Source organism: Coloeus monedula, assembly GCF_965178545.1.
Source record: "Coloeus monedula genome assembly, chromosome: 15".
NCBI classification, from domain to species: Eukaryota; Metazoa; Chordata; class Aves; order Passeriformes; family Corvidae; genus Coloeus; species Coloeus monedula.
The window spans coordinates 3,071,187-3,089,107 of record NC_138795.1 but is presented as its reverse complement, the minus strand read 5'-3'; the positions used below and the strand labels follow the sequence as shown (position 1 = coordinate 3,089,107).

Here is a 17,921-nt window from a genome sequence, read left to right as displayed (position 1 = left end):
CTGCAGAGTAGGAGTGCCCAGATCCCTCTGGGTTGGCCACCAGCTTCTCCTCTCTCCGCTCCCTTTTCCCTTGGTGCTCCTTCCATGAGCTCTGGAGGCAGATCTGCTGAAGGGGTGATTTTACAACCTAATCCCAATAAAAGACAGCAGCTGCCAGTCAGGAAATCGTGGACAAGAGCATGCTTGGATGATCCAAAGTAACGTGTTTTGGTATTAATTGCGATTTTTTTTTTTATCTGCCACTTTCAGAGAAGTTCTTAAAAAAAAAAAAAAATTAAAAAAAGGAATTGTAAATATGCCAAAACCCATTATTTATGCTCGTTCAGCTTTATTTGATCTTGGCCAATTACTACCGTGTTCCAAACAAGAAGCTACAAAAGCAAATCTTCTCCCTCCCTTTTTATTATTTTTTTTTTTAGGAAAACAGGACTAACATTTTCCCGGCGTCAGAAACGATGATGCCTCACTCCGTTAGCCTGGGGATTTAAACAGAAAACACGGATTTGAGAGGAAAGCTGAGGCAGTGGCCGCAGGCTGCTGGGAAAGGACGGGAAAAGAGGAGACCCATCCGTCCGGGAGGGGACACGGGGCGGGCCCTGCAGATCCCGGACTTTCCTGGGCCAAAAATAAGGGAATAAGTGATCGGGAATGGCCTCGTGGAAGGCAGAGCCCGCATCACCCCTTTGCAAAGGGAACAAGATCTCTTTTTAATCTTTTCTTCCTTTCTTCTTCCTTTTTTTTTGTTTCCTTAAACACAGCTTTTCCCTACGTGAGAGGTGTACGTTTAATTATAAAAGGGCCTTTTTCTGTTGTAATCTCTTTCCAGCTCAATTCCTTTGCTGGATAAATCCCTTAAACGTGTTGTCATTCCTTATTTATTGATTGCAGGTATTTGGGGTTTAATTGAGCAAGTCGGTCGTGGCCCAGGGCAGGAGTGGCGCTACATGAGCAATTAAATCTGATTAGCCCGAGCCCTTTAAGCCCCAGCTGGGTGATTGATAACCGAGACCAACATTCTTCAATTGACTCGCTACATCAAAAAGGAGAAAGGCTTAGAGGAGAAACGCATGGGTCCAACATGAAAAATAGCAAAGGAGCCGAGCAGATTAGATTTGCAAAGGAGCTGAGCTAACGGCGAAGGGAGCAGGGAGAACAGTCCTGGTCAGCCCATAAAATAAATCCGTAAGTGTCTCCTCCTCTAAAACTCAGCCAAGGCTGGATTTTTGTTTTGATTCGTTTTTGGCTTTTTTTTTTTTTTTTTTTTTTTTTTACAAGAGGATGAAGTGACCCGAGCTGGAGCAGGAACGGCTGAAGGCGGCGGAGCTCGGATTTTAACACCCCTCAGCCCTCGGAGCGCGGCTCCATCCATAAAGCTGTCGTCTGTTTGTTAGGGTGTTTGTCTGCTCCGTCATTACACTTTTGCCCGGTAGTTTAAGAAAATAAACTGGCGGGGAGAACAGGAGTGAGCAACCCCCATCGATCAAGCTGATGGATGTCCCGTGTCTCCCCTGGGAAGGGGATGGGCCGGGCAGTGACCAGCGCGGGGACAGCGCTGCCCGCAGCATCCTCGGGCACCAGGGGCAGCCGAGTGCCCACCGAGGACACGGAGATTGGGGGCACAGGGGTGCTCCGAGGTGCCGGTCAGCGCCTCGGGAGAGACCGCAGCGCTGCGCTGATGCTCCGGGAAGAGCTCACGGATCGGCCGTGCGGAGTTTTCGGGAGCAGCACCCCCCGAGTCGCACATCCCGCTGTGCCCGGAGCGGTTTCCTGCCCGACTCCAGAGCACACGGGCAGTGCCAGAGGTGCGGGGTCCGTCCAGCCCGGCCGTGCCAGCCCCGGGGGTCCCGCAGCACTCCCGGAGCCGCCGCGCCGGCAGCGCCCGCCTCAGCCTGAATTGCAGCGAAGGGGGAAAGAAATCAAAGCCAGGGCAGGGGGAGGCTCGGGGGAGGCTCGGGGGAAGCGCCCCGGGCTGGGCTCGGGGCAGGGGGTGCCACCCCCGCCGGGCACCGCGGGGCCGGGGCGGCTCCAAGGGCGCTCCCCTCCCGCTGCCGACTTTTGCCTCGGATCAAAACAGCCTTGAAAGCCCCAGAAATCACCGGGGAGGGGAGGAGGAACGTCAGCAGGAGCTGGACTTCTAAAAACCGTTCCGCCCCATAGGCTTTAATATTAAAAACCCCCTAGGAGCCTCAGACACTGTATTAATTAGTGCAACCACCCATGAAAAGTTGGGTTTGGAACAGCATTCTTTGCCCTGTGTGAAACAGCAACCCTAATAAACAATTGTTAACTTGGCCTATTGCCTCTGGTAAATTACACAGCATTAAAAAATAATGCTTTTCATATTAGGCAGTAATTAAAGGTTGGGACAGCTTTAAAACAAGAGGGGGAGGGGAGGAATCAAAGAAAATATAAAAATGTTCTTTCAAGAGTTATGGGAGGCTAATAAAGTATGTCTGTTATAGTGCACCACTTTGCCCCCAGCTACAGCCAAACTGGAGCCACTGCAATTGCCTCTCAATAAGATAATGATATTCCTTTCTCTGCTATTAAAAGGCTCCCAGTGCAAACTTAAAATGATTTATTTAATTTAAGAAATTATGAGGTGTAACTTCAAAGCGTAAGCCGTTAGTAATGGAAAACACCAGGTTGTTTAAAATTATAATAATAATTGTTTGGAATACAGTGACATCAAAGTGCTTTCATCACCAAATAAAATATAGCACAGACCCCCAAATCCAGTGGAGTTTATTGAGTAGACATTTTTTGGTGTGTTTTTATTATTTCCTTATCAAGAGACATTATTTTAGCAGCTCCTTTTCTCAGCTTTGATGTTTTGACAGTCTTAAATTAATTTTATTGCATTTTTTTTGGCTCGGAGATGGGAGATTATTCTGACTGCTTATTTTTCATTATGACTTTTTTGTTTTCAAGAACCGGTTTGTTATTTAACACAGCACCTTGATAAGCGCAGTCGAAATGAATTGGCCATTACAGGTCATTAAAAAGCAAAGAATTCTGTTTTCAAGCAATCCATTACACGTCTGGGAAAATATTCCTACTTAAAACAAACTTTTGAGTTGAACGCTGGCATAATCAGTTTAATAAAACGGGTAGAGCATAATTTTAAGGAACGTGGGGTTTTTTCTCTTTACGAGATTCTTGCTTATTCAAAACACAGCAATCTAAGAAATACATATACAAAGCATTTTGCCAAAAAAAGAGACCTGCCTTTGCAGCAAGAACATCACAGAATGTTTTTAATTTCCTTGAACAGTGTTATAAAACCTTAATCGCGCATACATTGCTCGAGACTTTTTCTTCCCAAGCAAAGCAGAATTATTCCAATCCCCTTTAAAAATGGTAGCGTTTTAAAATATACTGCAGTTGCAGCTTTATAGACCGGTATTTCCACTAAAACAGCAGGGACAGAATTGCTCGGGTGTTAAAAGACTGAAATATAATGGATGGAAAGATTTTTATTCCTTGCGTGCAACCAGTTGGGAGCTGCTGGTAGCACCCGCCAAAAGCCTCATGGATTACGGTGGGAAACACACAGCGAGGGGCTCGGGGAGTCAAACACAAACCAAAATAAAAAAGCTCAACAACAACAACAACAAAAGACCCCAAATTTCCCCCCTCTGCCTTTCCCCGCGGCAGCGAAAAGGAGCATGAACCGTGGAGCGGCGGCTCCTGGGTTTCGCAGGGCTGGGATGAGCTGTGCAGTTTCCCTGAGATCCCCCGTGCTTTTCACTGGAAAAATGTGCCCCCTCTGCTCTGGAATGGAAAAAGGGGAAAGAAAAAAAAAATATATTGGAATAACCTCTTTGTTTTTATTTTGTGAGAGAGGCTTCCTACGCCAAGAATGTGGGCGCTGCCGAAAGTAGGTTAACTTCCAAAAGTGACCCCCGGAAAAGGCATTTTGGCGTCTCCGTGGCTGATAGTGAGTGTAGGAACGGGAGGAACACAGTCACACTGGCCACATGCTGGGGTTTATTCGTTCGAGGAGACTTTTTTTTTTTGGTGCTTTTAATAATTTTAATTTTTTTTTTTTTAAATAAAGAGATCCAGGTTAGTCTTCGGGGATGCTAAACGGGGGACAAATAGAGAGGGGAAAATAATATACTTTAGAGAGAGCAAAATGCTCACTTCTCTCTCGGGGGGTGGGAGTGGATCCTCCGCGGCTGTTCCGCGGAACCTCTGGCTATTTGTGTGCAGCCAGGGCACGAGTGCGTGGCTTGGAGCCGCTTCCGAAGGCGCAGGGCCCCAGAGTTTGGCGCTTGCTGGTCGTTCTTTCTCATCCATCCCCTCCGTGGGCTCCCCTCCTCCTGCAGTGCGTGTCCAGCACTCCCCCCAAAATCCTGCAGAGCCCCAGGTGTGCGCGAAAGGGACTTTGGAGTGTCCGTGGCACTCGTGTGAGAGTGGAATACCCAGCTCCCCGCTCCGGAGAGGTGGGGGGTGCGTGTGAAGCGCCGGGGCGGTGGAACCAAGGGTCAGGACAAGGCTGGGAGCCGGGATGCGGCTGAGGGGCTCTGCCTGGTCTGGAGGGCACCTGAGCCCCCCGCAGCCCCGGGTGGGCTTCGCGGGGCAGGTGTCGGGAGCCCGGCCCCATCCCCATCTCCATTCCCGTCCTCATTCCCGACGTCCGGCCCGTGGCTCGGGGCTCGCTGGGTGCCCGCAGCCCCCGGCCCTCAGCAGAGGGATCCCCCCGCTCTCCCGGGCACGCCGCTCGCAGCCAGGCAGTTTTCCTCGTTCGCCATAAAACGCAGGAATTCCGGGCTCTGACAAGGCAACGTGACAACATGAAATGCAGGCTCGGAGCGCCCGTGGCTTTAGGTAATGAACGCTTGGCCGGAGCGAGGCGGAAAAGCCCAGTCCCAAATATTTATGTCAACAAATCCATCCCCGGTGACTGAAGGTCCCGGGAGAGCCGCGCTGTGCCCGGCTGGCCTGAGCCGCCGCTCAGCAAGTCCTGGTTTTAAGGATCGGGGTAATTTATCGCGTTGTTTTTAATGTTTATTATTTATTGCTCTAATTATTTTTCACTTTCTATCGGGAATTTAAAATATATAGATGTACCTGGAACAGATGCCAACTCCTTTCAGTCTCACTCAACTTCTAATCATCGCATCTGCTTTGTGTCAGAAAATACTTTGGGAACAATTTAACTTTGCATTAAAATAACTAATTAAAGCCACACCTCCCCAGCCTCTTGCGAAAGTGGGGGAGGAATTTCAGTAAGTGCATCGCTTTTAATGATAGCATTCTGATTTCCCTGCCTCGCTGTAATTTATTCAGTTACAGATCTGCCTGCGGGGCAGCTCCCATTAGGACGATGATGAAGTCTCATGAGTAAAGCTTGACACCTCCCTCCTAATAAAATATAATACTCAATTAACTCGGCCTTTCTGAAGGCTTTAATTGGAACAAGTTAATAATGGGCGCAGGGTGAATTGTCATGCCATCCGCAGGCTCCGAGAAGGTGTCACAGATCCCTCTTTGCCTTTCCCAGAGCAGAGGTTGTAACCGAGATTTGGAAGCTTTTCCTTCAACACCCTTGTGTGCCGCAATAAATCTGTATCCATTTAGGGATCTATCATAACACACGCAAAGCTCCTGCGCTCAAAGAATTTCCAGCAAAAAGATTTAGCTGTAATCCCTGACACAGCTGATTTATACCGAAGGTTAAAAAACACCGCTGGTTTATTTATAGCCCAGCCCGGCTAAGGAAGCACTCGGGACAACCGGCCAGGCAAGGACAGGGCCGAGGGGGCTTCGCCTCGCCCTGGATTCAGGGGGATGATGCTTCGGGAAAAGGGAATCCGGGAAAGAAGCGCGTTTCTCCCGTTTTTATGCGGCGGTAAATTCTAATTTGAAGAGTTTGCGTGGAGATTGGGCTCCCCCAGCTTTGTTCCCTACATCTGCGAAGCGGGGAGGTCACCGGGGGTTTTCCCGGGAAAGGGAGAGGGGTGAGCAGGGCGAGCTCCGCGAGTCCCTGCACTCCCCAAGCCCGCAGCCCCTTCGCACAGCCCGGCTCTCCGAGTGTCTGATTCCCCGACCCTTTTCTTCCCGATCCGGCGGGATGCTGAGCCAGCCGGGATGTGGCTGGGAGCCTGGGGGACGGGAGAATTCCCGGAGCTTCCAGCGTCGGTGCCGGGAGCGCGGTGCCTGCGGGATCCGCACGCCCGGAGCGGGGAGAGGGCACCCGGGAGAAGTCCCGGGGGGGGCAAACACAGCTGGGCAGGGGGCAAACACACCTCGGACCCGCACCCCCTCCGAACCCCGACAGCCCTCCTGAGACAACATTTCCATGGGGTGGCACTTGGGTGTGCCAGGGTCCCCCCGGTCCCCTTATCCGAGCCCCCCCTCACCAGGGGAGGGTGGTCCAGCACCTGCTCTCTGAGCCTGGCCCCAAAACTGCGAGAGAGCGCAGCACCCTGGGGCCCTGAAATGCAGCTAAAGCACTGCAGGGCCTCCACCAGGTTTAACCTGTCCCAAATTCCCCCTCAAATCCTTCGGGAGTCGAGACCCGTCTCCCTCTAAAGCACACAGAGCTGAGGTGGAGGCGAGGGGAGAGCTCCCAAGGAAAGGGAAAGGCACACGAGCTAAAAGTGATGGAAACATCAGCGGAGCACGATGTTGTAAAGAACAGAGGCGCCTAAAAGCGGTTGTTAAAAACAAGGAAACCTCATAAAAGCTTTGGCTTTTGACTCTGAAATGTTGACTTGCAATTCACCTTCCCGCGCTGCAAATTTGGCTTTAAATCAGATCGAGGAAGGGGAAATAATCACAAAGGCAACCCAAACATTCCTTTGAACTTGACCCAATGGTGCAAAACACACACAGAGAGAGAAGGCACCTTTCAAAGGACTCCAAACACCAACAGACCCACACACGATTAAACACGTTTTTTCTTTTTTAATTTAATTCGAAATAAGAGATAAGAAATAATAAATCTTCAATAAAATATATAAAATTGTACAAGGCATCCCTTTCAAAGGGATTCTCCTATGATGGGAGATCGGGGGTGAGGGGAAGGGAGAGAGGAAGTTCATCTATAGTGGGTCCCAGGCGGCATCAATGCCTGGGTCAAAACAAACCAAAACCAGCAAAACCTCGTGGCTTTTTTTTTTTTTTTTCCTCCTTTTTTTCTGATTTTTTTTTTTTGTTTCATTTCTTTCCTCCACAACAGCATGCTAAGAAAATAAATCCAGGAGAAACCTCTGACTTCAGTGCTCCACAGCCTTGGGAGTAACTTCCTCATAAACTTTAGCAAGAGTAATACACATAATACAAGAGTTACAAGGAGAAGCCTGGGGAAGCTGCTGCCAGAGCTCCCACGGGGACAGAGAGGTCATACAGTCTCTATCACCCATCTGTCCTGCTCGTGGGGCTGATTGTGACACCCGGATCTCTCTTTAGAAGGGCTTGAAGCACGAGTCACTCCTATTGGCATCCTCAGAACGGAAGAAAACTCAGGGGGTTCTGTTTAACACAGGCCGTGGCAAATACTAACAAAAACCCCACAACATCCCCCAGAAGGGTTCAACAATCCTTTCTGGGAACAACCCATGTCTTCCTCCCTTCTCTCCTGGCTTTCCAAGAGCATTGCAGAGCCAAGATTACCTGGCTGCAGCTAAAAATTTCTAAGCACGCCAATAGGAAGAGATAAAAACCAGCCTAAGAACCCTCCCTTGCTCTTCACCTCCCCTCCCAGTGCTTTACAAAGGCTGAAGCTATTTATACACATAAAGGCGTTACAGGAGCCGTGGTGGGGAAAGCTGGGCTCTACATTTAGGGGCCCTGCTGCTCATCTCACCGAGGTTCGGGATGCAAAACTTTACCCTCTCCCCAGAAATGCAGGGATTTGCTGGCTCTGAACTTCACTGAGACTCCACCGGCTCTAGTTTCTATTTACACGTCTCTAGCTACAGGCTCTGCTGTCCTTAAAAAAACAACCAAACAACAAAACCTGGATTAGACCTTTTTATTGCCCTCCCCCCTGCCCCCTGTGAAGTGATGGCAACTTAGAGCGTGGCTCAAGGGCACACACCCCTCTTATTTTAAACCCGTGGTGGGCCAGGAAGGTGTCAGGGAATTTCTGCCTCCGTATGATAAAATTCCTTTTTCACCCGTTCTTTTTTTAACCTAGTTTTACGTGCACTGGATGAAACCCCTACATTTAATCAAATTTTTTTTTTATGTTGTTTTTTATGCTTTTTTTTTTTTTTTTTTTTTGCTTTCAGGAGCAGACTCTGCGTGCTCAGAGCACTCTCAGGAGACGCCCAACCCGTAGCAAACTCCCAGACACTCAGGATGCCAGACAGAAGCGTGCAGAAGGAATGGCCAGTACTGGTTGGGGTTCTGCCTTCTCAGGGCTGGACAGGATCCACCAGGAAGTCTGTGTCGGATCTTCTTAGGATAAGTGGTACATGCTGTATCCAACGGGAGTGGCGTAGAGTCCAACGGGCGGGATGGGAAGCACAGGTCTGTGAAAAGGGTAGGATGTCCCATACAGGGAGGCAGCCTGGATGGGGGAGTTGATGGGGAAAGGGAGGCTGAACCCCGACGGCAACATGGGCTTCGCTGCCATTTTGAGCTTCTCCAGCTCGGCCTCCTGCAGTCTCTTGGCCTTGGCCCTCCGATTCTGGAACCAGATTTTGACCTGGGTCTCTGTGAGGTTGAGGGAGCTGGAGAACTCGGCTCTCTCGGCGATGGACAGGTACTGCTTCTGGCGGAACTTGCGCTCCAGAGCCAGCAGCTGGGAAGTGGTGAACGGGGTTCGGGGCTTCCTGTTCGTCTTGTGCTTCCTCAGGGTGCAGGCAGTGGGGCTCAGGTGTCCTGCAAGGAAGGGAAAGGCCGGTTATCACAACAGCAGGGACAGCCTGGAGCTCTGCAGGGATGCTGTGCCTGCTGGGTGTCCCTGCGATCCCCTCCAAACACGGGATCCTTTGGCAAAGGGGCTCGGGAAATGTCTTCCTGGCCAAACTTAAACTCACAGCACTTCAGCTGATGTGCTGGGAAGGGAAGTTTTGCCTCAGCGATTTCAAAAGGGACAGAGGATTCACAGGTCACTTTGGGAGTCACTTCACAGGGGTCTAGAGCACACAAACCAGGACAACTCCAATAAAGCACAGGACAAACACCACAAAAGCAGAGATTCCCAAAAGGACAGAGGGCAAGAGGAGAGCTCAGCCCTGCTCCAGGATTTCCCCACAAAGCACAACAAGTTACAGCTGAAGAAGTGGATCTGACAATTTTAGTGGTTTTGCTAATGGAACATTTTTCCTTGCTGTTTCTTCTTCCAAATCAAGTTTTTCCTCTGCTTATTAACTTCGATTTTCAGTGAGTATTTTCTGATTATCAACCAGTATAAAAAATGTCATACATGAAATCCCTAATTATGTTTGGTCTTTGCATGTATGACAAAAAACCCCTAACAAAAACTCAAACAAAAAAGCAGCGCTCTTTTAATTCAACATTTTGCTTTTATAACATTTGCCAATTAAAAAATAAAACAAAACCCAGACAAAACTTCAGCATTTTGTAGCCAATAAAAGCCAGAAAATCCACCACCTTTTGTTCCTGCCTTAAACCCCAGCCAGGTTAGGCAATATTCCCGGGATGGCAGAGCGCTGACTTGCCTTTAGATTAATTTAGCACTTCACTAATAATTTTGCAATCTGAAGAATAACTAAAAAGCAGATGGCTGACTTCAAGAGCTCGGTAATTTGGCTGTGTTTTGCTCACTCCAGGGGCACAGGACAAGTCACCCTGGCCAGACACAGCAAGTGACACCCAGGCTGCCCAAAGAGGCTGCTGAGTTTTGTTCCCGCTGTGGTGTCTGCTTCAAACGCTTGTCAGTATTTGCACTTTGGGTTTTCTGGACTCATTTCTCTTTTATTTTTAAAAATAAACCAGGCTAAGAAGCTGTTTAAGCATGTATCATGCAATTAAAAAAATCCCACAAGGGAATTGTTGAAACGTTCAGAAAGGGGAGGGAGAAAACAGTTACAGCGGGAAAAAAATCAAACTTCTCTTATTGCTCTTCCTCTGGATACCAAAAGCCAAAAATAAAGCTTTTTTAGGAAACAGCTTGTCAAATATTGGCCTGCGATCCCACCAGGGCAGTTTAATAATTCAGGTGCTCACCGTGACAGCTGATTCACTCCTAAAACTGCATTAAACTAAAGCTACAGCCAGCCGACCCTGAATTCCCTGCCCCTCAGCCCGTTGTTCCACGCTATTTTTAAACCCAGAGCCTTTCTTTTCCCAAAGTGAAGCCCTCCCCAGACTCAGCTGCTCGCAGCAGGGACAGGGTTTGGAGGGATGGCTCCGTGTCCCAGCACCTTCCCCCGCTCTCGGGTGAGCCCGACCCGTCCCAGCTCCTGCCGCGCACGGGGAAACCGCAGGAACATGTTTTCCCATGAAATCCCGGGAAATATTCGCCCCGGGATAGAGCCCAGCCTTCTTCTCTCGCAGCCCCCCGAAGGACTGCCAGGCTCTGATAAGTAGCAGGGACCGCAGCCCCCGGAATTGCGTTTATCCCGTGCCAGTCCCCAAGCCCTCACTGATTTGTTTCACTGTTTTTTCTCTTTATCCTCCTTTTCCTGGCCAACACCGGACAAAAAAATCATCATTTGGAGAGGGTTCCCTCTCCGTGTTCCTCAAAATTCTAACTTTTACAGCTTTTCCCTCAGCTCATCCCACCCGTAATATTAATATTAATAACAATAAATCGAGGGGCGGTTTTTAATGTCAAAGCTCTCCGTGGACAGGCAGTTTTCCTGCGGGAGAACCGGTCATTGCCTCCTGCCGAGGTGGGAAATCAGGAAAATGGTCGAGGCCGAAGGATTTTCCCTGCCCTGATCCTCAGTTTTCTCCCCAGATCCCTCGGAAGTCACTGGAATTCCAGCTCCTGAAGTCCTTTACAAAACTATTTTGCCAATCCCGAGAACGAAAAATTTTCAAAGAGAAAGCAGAGAAATTTCGAAGGGGAAAAATGTAGAGGGAGATTATTAGGCCGTGTCTAAGTCTGGGGTTTTGGGCAGATTTAGAGAAAGGGTCCGAGTAGGGGCACACGCTTCTTTTCATGTTTTTTCAGCACACTTGGGGTACCTGAAAATTAAAAACTGGAGCTACACAGGGCTTGCCACGGGCGGGATGCCTTCCTCCTGCCCTCTCCAAGCACGACAGAAATCAAATTAATTCGGGGTTATCATAAAGGAAAGGAAGTGGATGAAAGCCAAATCGAAATTATTGTTAAAAAAGAAAATAATAAGGAAAGCTGTAATAGCACTAAACTTTCCTCTTGCAATAGCAGATTGAGGAAAAAATTCCGTGAGACAGTTCACATCTGTCTAACTTAAATAAAGCAGAGTATGTAATTTCCACCAGGCAAGTTTGGGATGCTCAGACGAGAGGGGATAAATCCTGACACAGGTGTGCAGCTTCCCGGCCATGGGAAGGCAGGAAGCCTGGCACGGCCGGGATGCTCCTTCCCCTTCTCCTGAAGGATGTTTTGGAGCTTTTAATTTCTTAAAAGCAAATTTTTTTCCTTTTTTTTTTTTTTTTTTTTTTTTCAAATCGCACGGAAAGCGAAACGCGGCTCAGAGCCGCTCGGACTGCAAAGGGGTTTCAGAAGTGACCTGTCACCTCCGGAGCGAGTGTCCCTAAGGCGGGGGACGAGGTCGGGAGGGATCGCGGGGGCTAAAGGGGTCAGGACCAGTTCGGGGAACTTTGACAGGCTCTAGAGCCAGGGATGGAGGGACAAACCCCGCGCCGGGAGCCAGCGCGGAGCCAGCTCAAGGTTGGAAGGGAGAATTCCCGAGTTTAAGAGATTGCTGCGCATCGCGGATGGGAGAAGGGAACAGGGAGAAATTCCAGTTGTTGTTGCAACGGGATAACATAAATGGACGAGCTGTCTGCCAGGGGGTCGAGAGTCGGGAAAGGGAGCTGGTCCCTGGTGATTTCTGATCTTTCTGTGGCTTTGAAGGCGGTATATATTTATATCCCGTATAGAAATACACGTATAGAAATATATAACTCTATAAATATATAACCGTAATAAATACGTGAAGAAGTATGTAAATATACCTAAAAATCACACACATATGAATACCTTTAAAAGTACCATGGAATCTCAGAATGTTTTAGGTTGGAAAGGACCTTAAAATCATCTCCTTCCATGGGCAGCGACACCTTCCACTAAACCAGCTTGCTCAGGGCCCCATCCAACGTGACCTCGAGCACTGGCAGGGATGGGAATACAGGATATAAAACCGAAGGTAAAATACAGGATCTATGAGTATTTATCTCCGTGCTGCAGCGCATCCCGCCCGCCCCCGCCGCTCCCGGGCGCTCGGCACTCACTTGGCGGCGGGGAATATCTCCCGGCCTCCGAAGGGATCCAGGACGAGCCGTCCTCCGAGTTCTCCGACTTGACCGAGGCGGTGTCGAAGGTTTTTGTAAGCGCCCCGGGCGGGCTGTGCGCGTCCCGGGAGCCGTGGCCCGCCAGCAGCAGGTTCCTGGAGGTGCCCACGGCCGCCCCGTCGGCGCTGCCGCCGGCCGCGGGCAGCGGCGGCTCCTTGGGGGGGGGCTTCTTGTCGGACATGAGCGCTTCCACGCTGAACGGCAGGCTCGACACCTTGACTTTGTGGTGCTCCTCGGCGCCGGCCGCCGGGCCCTCCTCGTCGGAGGAGAAAACCTCCTTGGCCTTGTGAGGGGAAGCCATGGCGGTGCGGCGGAGCTGGCGCTGCCCGGCGAGTGCGGCGGAGCGGGCCCGGCCGCCCCCCTTTTCCCCCTCTGGGGCTCCCCGCCGCTGTCCTCCTTTGGCGAGCGGGGGAGCCGCCCCGCCGACCAATCAGCGCCCGTTCTGCCGCGTGACGTCGTGAGGGGTGTCACCCCATTGGCTGAGAGCGCGCGGGGGGCGGGCCCAGCCGGCCCCGGTGGCGGCGGTGCCGCGCGGGGAGTTCCCGGCCCGGCCCGGCCCCCCGGTCCCAATTAGGGGTTAATGACACTCGGGCCGCCCGCCGAGCGCGCCTGGCCCGGAGCCGCGCAGGGCTGCAATCAGAGCAAAGCGAGCGGGGAAAAAAATAAAACATCGCCGCCGTAATTAAGGCTGATGATGAGGCGAAGAGGGAACTTCAGAAGAGCGCGGCTCTGCCCCCTCTCGCCGCCTGCTCGGCTCCTCCCCGGGCGCCCCAGGCTCATCGCGGACCCCCGCGCTCATCCCGGCTCATCCCGATCCTACAACGCCCCGTCAGGGACCGCCGCACCCCCGCCCCGCCGACCCTCCCGGAGCGGGGTCCGTCCGCCCCTTCCCTCCATCTCCCCAAAACACGAGTCCCTTTCCCGAAGGAGCGGGGTCTGGGGATGCGGGATCAGGGATACGGCATGAGGGAGACGGGATGTGGGCCCCGCGCAGCCAAACGCTCCCGCGGTGAAACGCGAGCGCCGCTGTTTGCGCCGCTGGTTTTTCATCCATTTTTTTTTCTTGTTTGCGTTTCCAAGGCAGCAGGACCCAAGTCGGGCAAAACCACTCTGCAGAGGTTAGATGTGTAATTATTTTTTTTTTTTCCAGCGTCAATTACACACGTGATGGATAGATGAGCTTTAATAAATTAGGGGCACGCAGCCCTTAATTAAAAGTCATATCAAACCAGTACTTTGAAAGCGATTCTCTCACTTTTTGACTTCCTACCAGTGGTATGAATAAAGAGTATCCTTTAAAAAGCTTTTATAATTACAGCGCGGATAAAAGCGAATACATATTGTTCTTTTCATAATTATTTTAATCTTGCGCCGGGCGTTATTTCATGCTGTGCCCGCAACTTTCTCAGGTGTTTAGTTAGTTTTTTTTTTCTTTTGTTTTCCAACGTCCAGGGTGCACAGTGTCTGGGAGCTGTTTTGGTGTTATAATTTATAAATTAGGGGTTTTTTTAGAGCCACTATAAACCACCCTGAGAAGACGAGAGGCACAACTCCTCTCCCCAAGCCCCGACTTCAGGGGCAGCTCGGACAAAGCTGCGGGCTCGGTCCTGCACGGCTGCAGGACTCTGCTCCACGAATGTTTGGATATATCCCTTCCATAAAACATGGAGGGTTTCATTAGCTCATCTTTTGCTCGGTTTGGACTCCTGACTTTCAGGAGCAGCACTTTTGGAAATCTCCAGCCCTGCGAATTGCGACTTCCCAGCTCGCAGAGGATGGGGCTGTATGGAGTGCACTGTACTGGGCCCAGGGGTCCTCCCCACCCCTTAAAGCCCTGGTCATCCCTCCCCACTGGTCAGCCACCAAATATCTCAGTGGCCCCAGCCCTGACAGCATCTCGTCTGGTGCCAGGGAGAGCAAATTGGGACCGGGGCACGGGATTGCCATGTGGGAAGGAGTGTGGGAGGACATGTACGAGAAGCCGTGTTACAAAACCCCACTCATCAGCGGGGCTAATAGCAGGGTTTGCACACTCATTACTGATTGCTGGCAGTGTTACTGCAGACCTCGATGGGTTAAGGATTAAAGATCTGCGGAGAGAAGCGATGCCTTGCACTGCCTCAGTCCAGCCAGCCTGGCTGCCACATTTCAGTCGGCAGAGCCCCGATTCGGGCTTTTCTCCGAGGGTGAAAATAACAGTTAATGCCACAAGCTGATGCCTCTCCAGCTGCCCCTGCTAGCCCCAGTTTGTCACTTCTCCTTCCCCACAGGGTTCATGTCTTTGCTGGGAGGTACTGAGACAGCAGCCAGGCACCCTCGGCCTTGCAAAGCTCTGCTGCTGCAGTGGGGTTGACTTTGCCCCTCTTCTCCCCCCCCCTTTCTCTTCCTTTTCCTTCTCCATGCTTCCTGCACCGTGACAAGTAAATGAGAATTGATGGACACGCAGGAACAATGTCTGTGTGTCAGGAACAATGCACCACCCGTGGAAAGCCATTGTGGGGCTGCTGAAAATGCCGCGGATAATTACACCGCGCCCCCAAAGTCAATGCCCGCTGGAAGGGCGCCTGGGGAGCCACAGCTCGGGGTCATGGTGACACCGATCACGTCCCTTGGGTGCCGGTTCTCTCCCCGGTTGTGCCCCAGCTGTGCAAGCTCCGTCCCCGTGGACTTGGAGAAGCTCCTCTGCGCTGCCGTATTTGGGGAGGCCGGAGGAAAAAAGGGGACCAAGGGACAAGCTGCTCTCGGTGCTGTGAAGCACGGAGCACAAGTTGGCTCATCCAGCCTGATTTGGCTGAATTTTGGGTGCCATAGAGGCGCCTGGGATAGCAAAGCATGGCAGGGTTTGCTAGTGGTGTTTTCCCTCTTCAGCCTCAGTCAATCTCCAAATTGGAGCATTTTCTGTCTAAAGTCTGAACTTAGAGATTTCTATCCTCTCTCACCCCTCCCCTCCTTCATCCTCCTGCTGTCAGTTAAACATCAGAGGATGAAGCCCCATACGGTACTGAATGTCTGCACGGAAACCTCGCCGAGACGAGGTTTGGAGACATTTCTGGGAATGAAGCTTTGCCCCCCATCCAGGATCGCAGAACGGCCGCCCAACCTCAGACCAGCAAGGAATTCTCCCAGCCCGAGGAAACGACGTGAATCTGGGGACTTTCCCCTGCGCCGGGCTCCCACTTTGTGTCCCCGAAGAGACCCCAGTCCCGGGGCTCGGCCGTCGGGGCTCAGCGGGACCGGGCCGGCTCTGGGGGCCACGGCCGGGTCCCAGGGATGCCCAGAGAGCCTCCAACCCCCCGTGCCCCTCCGTCTCTCCCCCGCCCTCCTGCAGCATCAGCCCCGTGAGCCGGGGAGGGCTCTGGGCGCCCCGGTCCTGGGGCTCTCAGCTGGAGCGGGGCGGGGAGGGAGGGAGCGCAGGGGGAAGAGAGACGCTGCAGACAAACTGAGGCTGTTTTGCAGGCGCCAGGAGCGGGGAGATGAAAGGGAAGCTCCTGGGGGAAGTGGCTGTGCAGTTTGACCGGCTCCAGCAGCAGCAGCAGCAGCAGCGGCGGCCCGTCCCGGCCAGCTCCGCCTCCCCCTCTGCCTCCCCCTCTGCCTCCCCCGGGCTCCAGGCTACCCTTGGGCCCACCTCCGCCTCGCTTTTCCCAGCCTGGAGGCGGAGGGAGGTGTCGGGCAGGCAGTGCCGCAGCATCCTCGCTCCTGTATCCATCAAGCCGGCAGCAGCATCCCCGCCACGAAATTCCACAGCATCGTTAGTCTGGGATAGCTGGGGATGGTGGATTTGGGGGAGGGGGCTGCCCGACATCCCCCTCCCCTTATCGGTGTAAATCAGGAGGGAGCTCACTGGGACCATTACACGAATGATGTCCCGTGTCCCCAGTCCCGTAAAGCAGCAGCCCCTGTCCCTCACAGACACCTCGGGAGGACAAAACGCCCGTGGGCCGTAGGGAGCGCGTTTATTCTCCGGGAGGGAAAACCTCGCGAGCATTTCCCCCTCCTTTTGTGATCGATTTGGTTAATAATCCGTTTTCTAGAGACAGGAGATTTTTTTTTTTAACGAGCCGCCGTGAGGCTGGCGTGAGGACATCCTTCAAGGAAGGAAGATAAGGCTCCCGATTTACCTCGAGAAGGAAAGGCAGGAAAACGGAATCAGAGTGGGCATCAAGCGTAAGTTTTGCCCCGGAACGAGGTGTACACCGAGGGAGTGTTTGATGTGTCAGAGGCTGGGAGATTATTGTTTCATCGCCTTGCCCCAGATGAGACCCGAAGCCAAGAGAAAGGCGTTGTATTAACAGTAATACGCGTTTATCTCCAGACGCTAGAAAGGAATTAAAGAGAGCTGAACATCAGAGCTTCCGAGGGATCAGGGCTGGTTACCGACGCCTCGATCTAGATCCCCCTCTGGATTCCCGAAGCCGTTTTGGCTGACAGCTCTTGGCTGCGGAGCCAGCTCCGAGTGGTTTGAGAGGGGACCCTTCCCGGAGCATCCTTCGGGGGGACGCGTCCCGCAGAGCTGGGCAGGGGGCGGGGGGCTCTGCCCCGGCTCCCGGGGCGCGGGGAAGGTGGAAGCGATGGAGCCGAGCTGCGCTAAGCGCAATCACGCGTTGTAATTGTCCCCTGTGTCACCCGACAATGATCCCCATTGATCGCACCCGTGTCATCCACTCGTTTGGACAGCGAGTGCACAACGAACCGTGCTCGCTGCTCAACGCCAGCGTCTCCTTTCGCACCCGCCGAGGGTTGTTCTCTCCCCCTCTCTGCGCAGGTATTTGATTTACCAGCAGATATTTATTCTGCTTGGCAAGAGGCAGGAGATAGCTGGGAGAGATCAGATGTCTTCCTGCTCAAAGCAATTAACAGTTTTGCCCTTAAGGACTGAAAACGATTTTTTCTTTTTGCCAAAGTAATAACTTTTAAAATAAACACAAGGGGAAGGTTCGAGGGAGGAAAGCGCCGGTAGGGAGGTTAAATTTACGCGCAGAGAACTCGCGGTCAAGAGGATGCTTGGAGACCGGGATTTTGGAGGTGATGCACGGCCCCTGGCTGAGAATCTCAGCCAGGGGCTCCAGGGTTGTCCTGCGAGCCCGGACCCCGGGGAGTCCCTCTGTGTCCTGGAGGCCAGGGCCGGACCCCGCTCCCCCCAGAGCGCAGGATCGGGCCCCGTGGAGAGAACCCCCGGGCACCTGCTGGAGCTGCACAGAGCCGCCACAGGACCCCCCAAATCCACCACTGGAAAAGACGTGGGAAAAATACTTTAGGGTCTGGCCCCGGTGCCTCCCGCCTCGTCCCCCACACCCCGAGGGCAGAGGGACGAACCCCCGAGACTCCCCAGAGAAGGGGAACGTCAGGGGTACCTTCCATGTATTTGTTTATTTATTTTTAAGAGGCAGAGAAAGGGAAAAAACCCCACGATCTATGTCCTTAAAATTTTTTGTTTTTTCTCTCCCCCAGACTCTTTCTGTTCGTGAACGGTTTCCATCGAACTCGTTGCAGGG

General features: G+C 52.2%; 1 protein-coding gene across 1 annotated transcript; it reads right to left on the bottom strand.

Moving 5' to 3' along the window:
• Nucleotides 1–7,657: 7,657 nt before the first annotated feature.
• Nucleotides 7,658–12,789, bottom strand: MSX2 (msh homeobox 2). The gene is made up of 2 exons (XM_082291788.1): nt 12,370–12,789; nt 7,658–8,838 (listed from the first exon to the last, which is right to left on the bottom strand). Exons 1-2 carry the CDS (start codon nt 12,728–12,730, stop codon nt 8,414–8,416), a joined length of 786 nt encoding a protein of 261 aa, XP_082147914.1. The 5' UTR covers nt 12,731–12,789; the 3' UTR covers nt 7,658–8,413.
• Between the last annotated feature and the right edge of the window lie 5,132 nt (nt 12,790–17,921).

Excerpts from the sequence above, each read along its gene's own strand:
- MSX2 (XM_082291788.1), bottom strand. The coding sequence starts at position 12,730 with ATGGCTTCCCCTCACAAGGCCAAGGAGGTTTTCTCCTCCGACGAGGAG. Across the intron at positions 8,839-12,369 it reads GAGATATTCCCCGCCGCCAA|GACACCTGAGCCCCACTGCC; the intron begins GTGAGTGCCGAG and ends CCTTCCTTGCAG.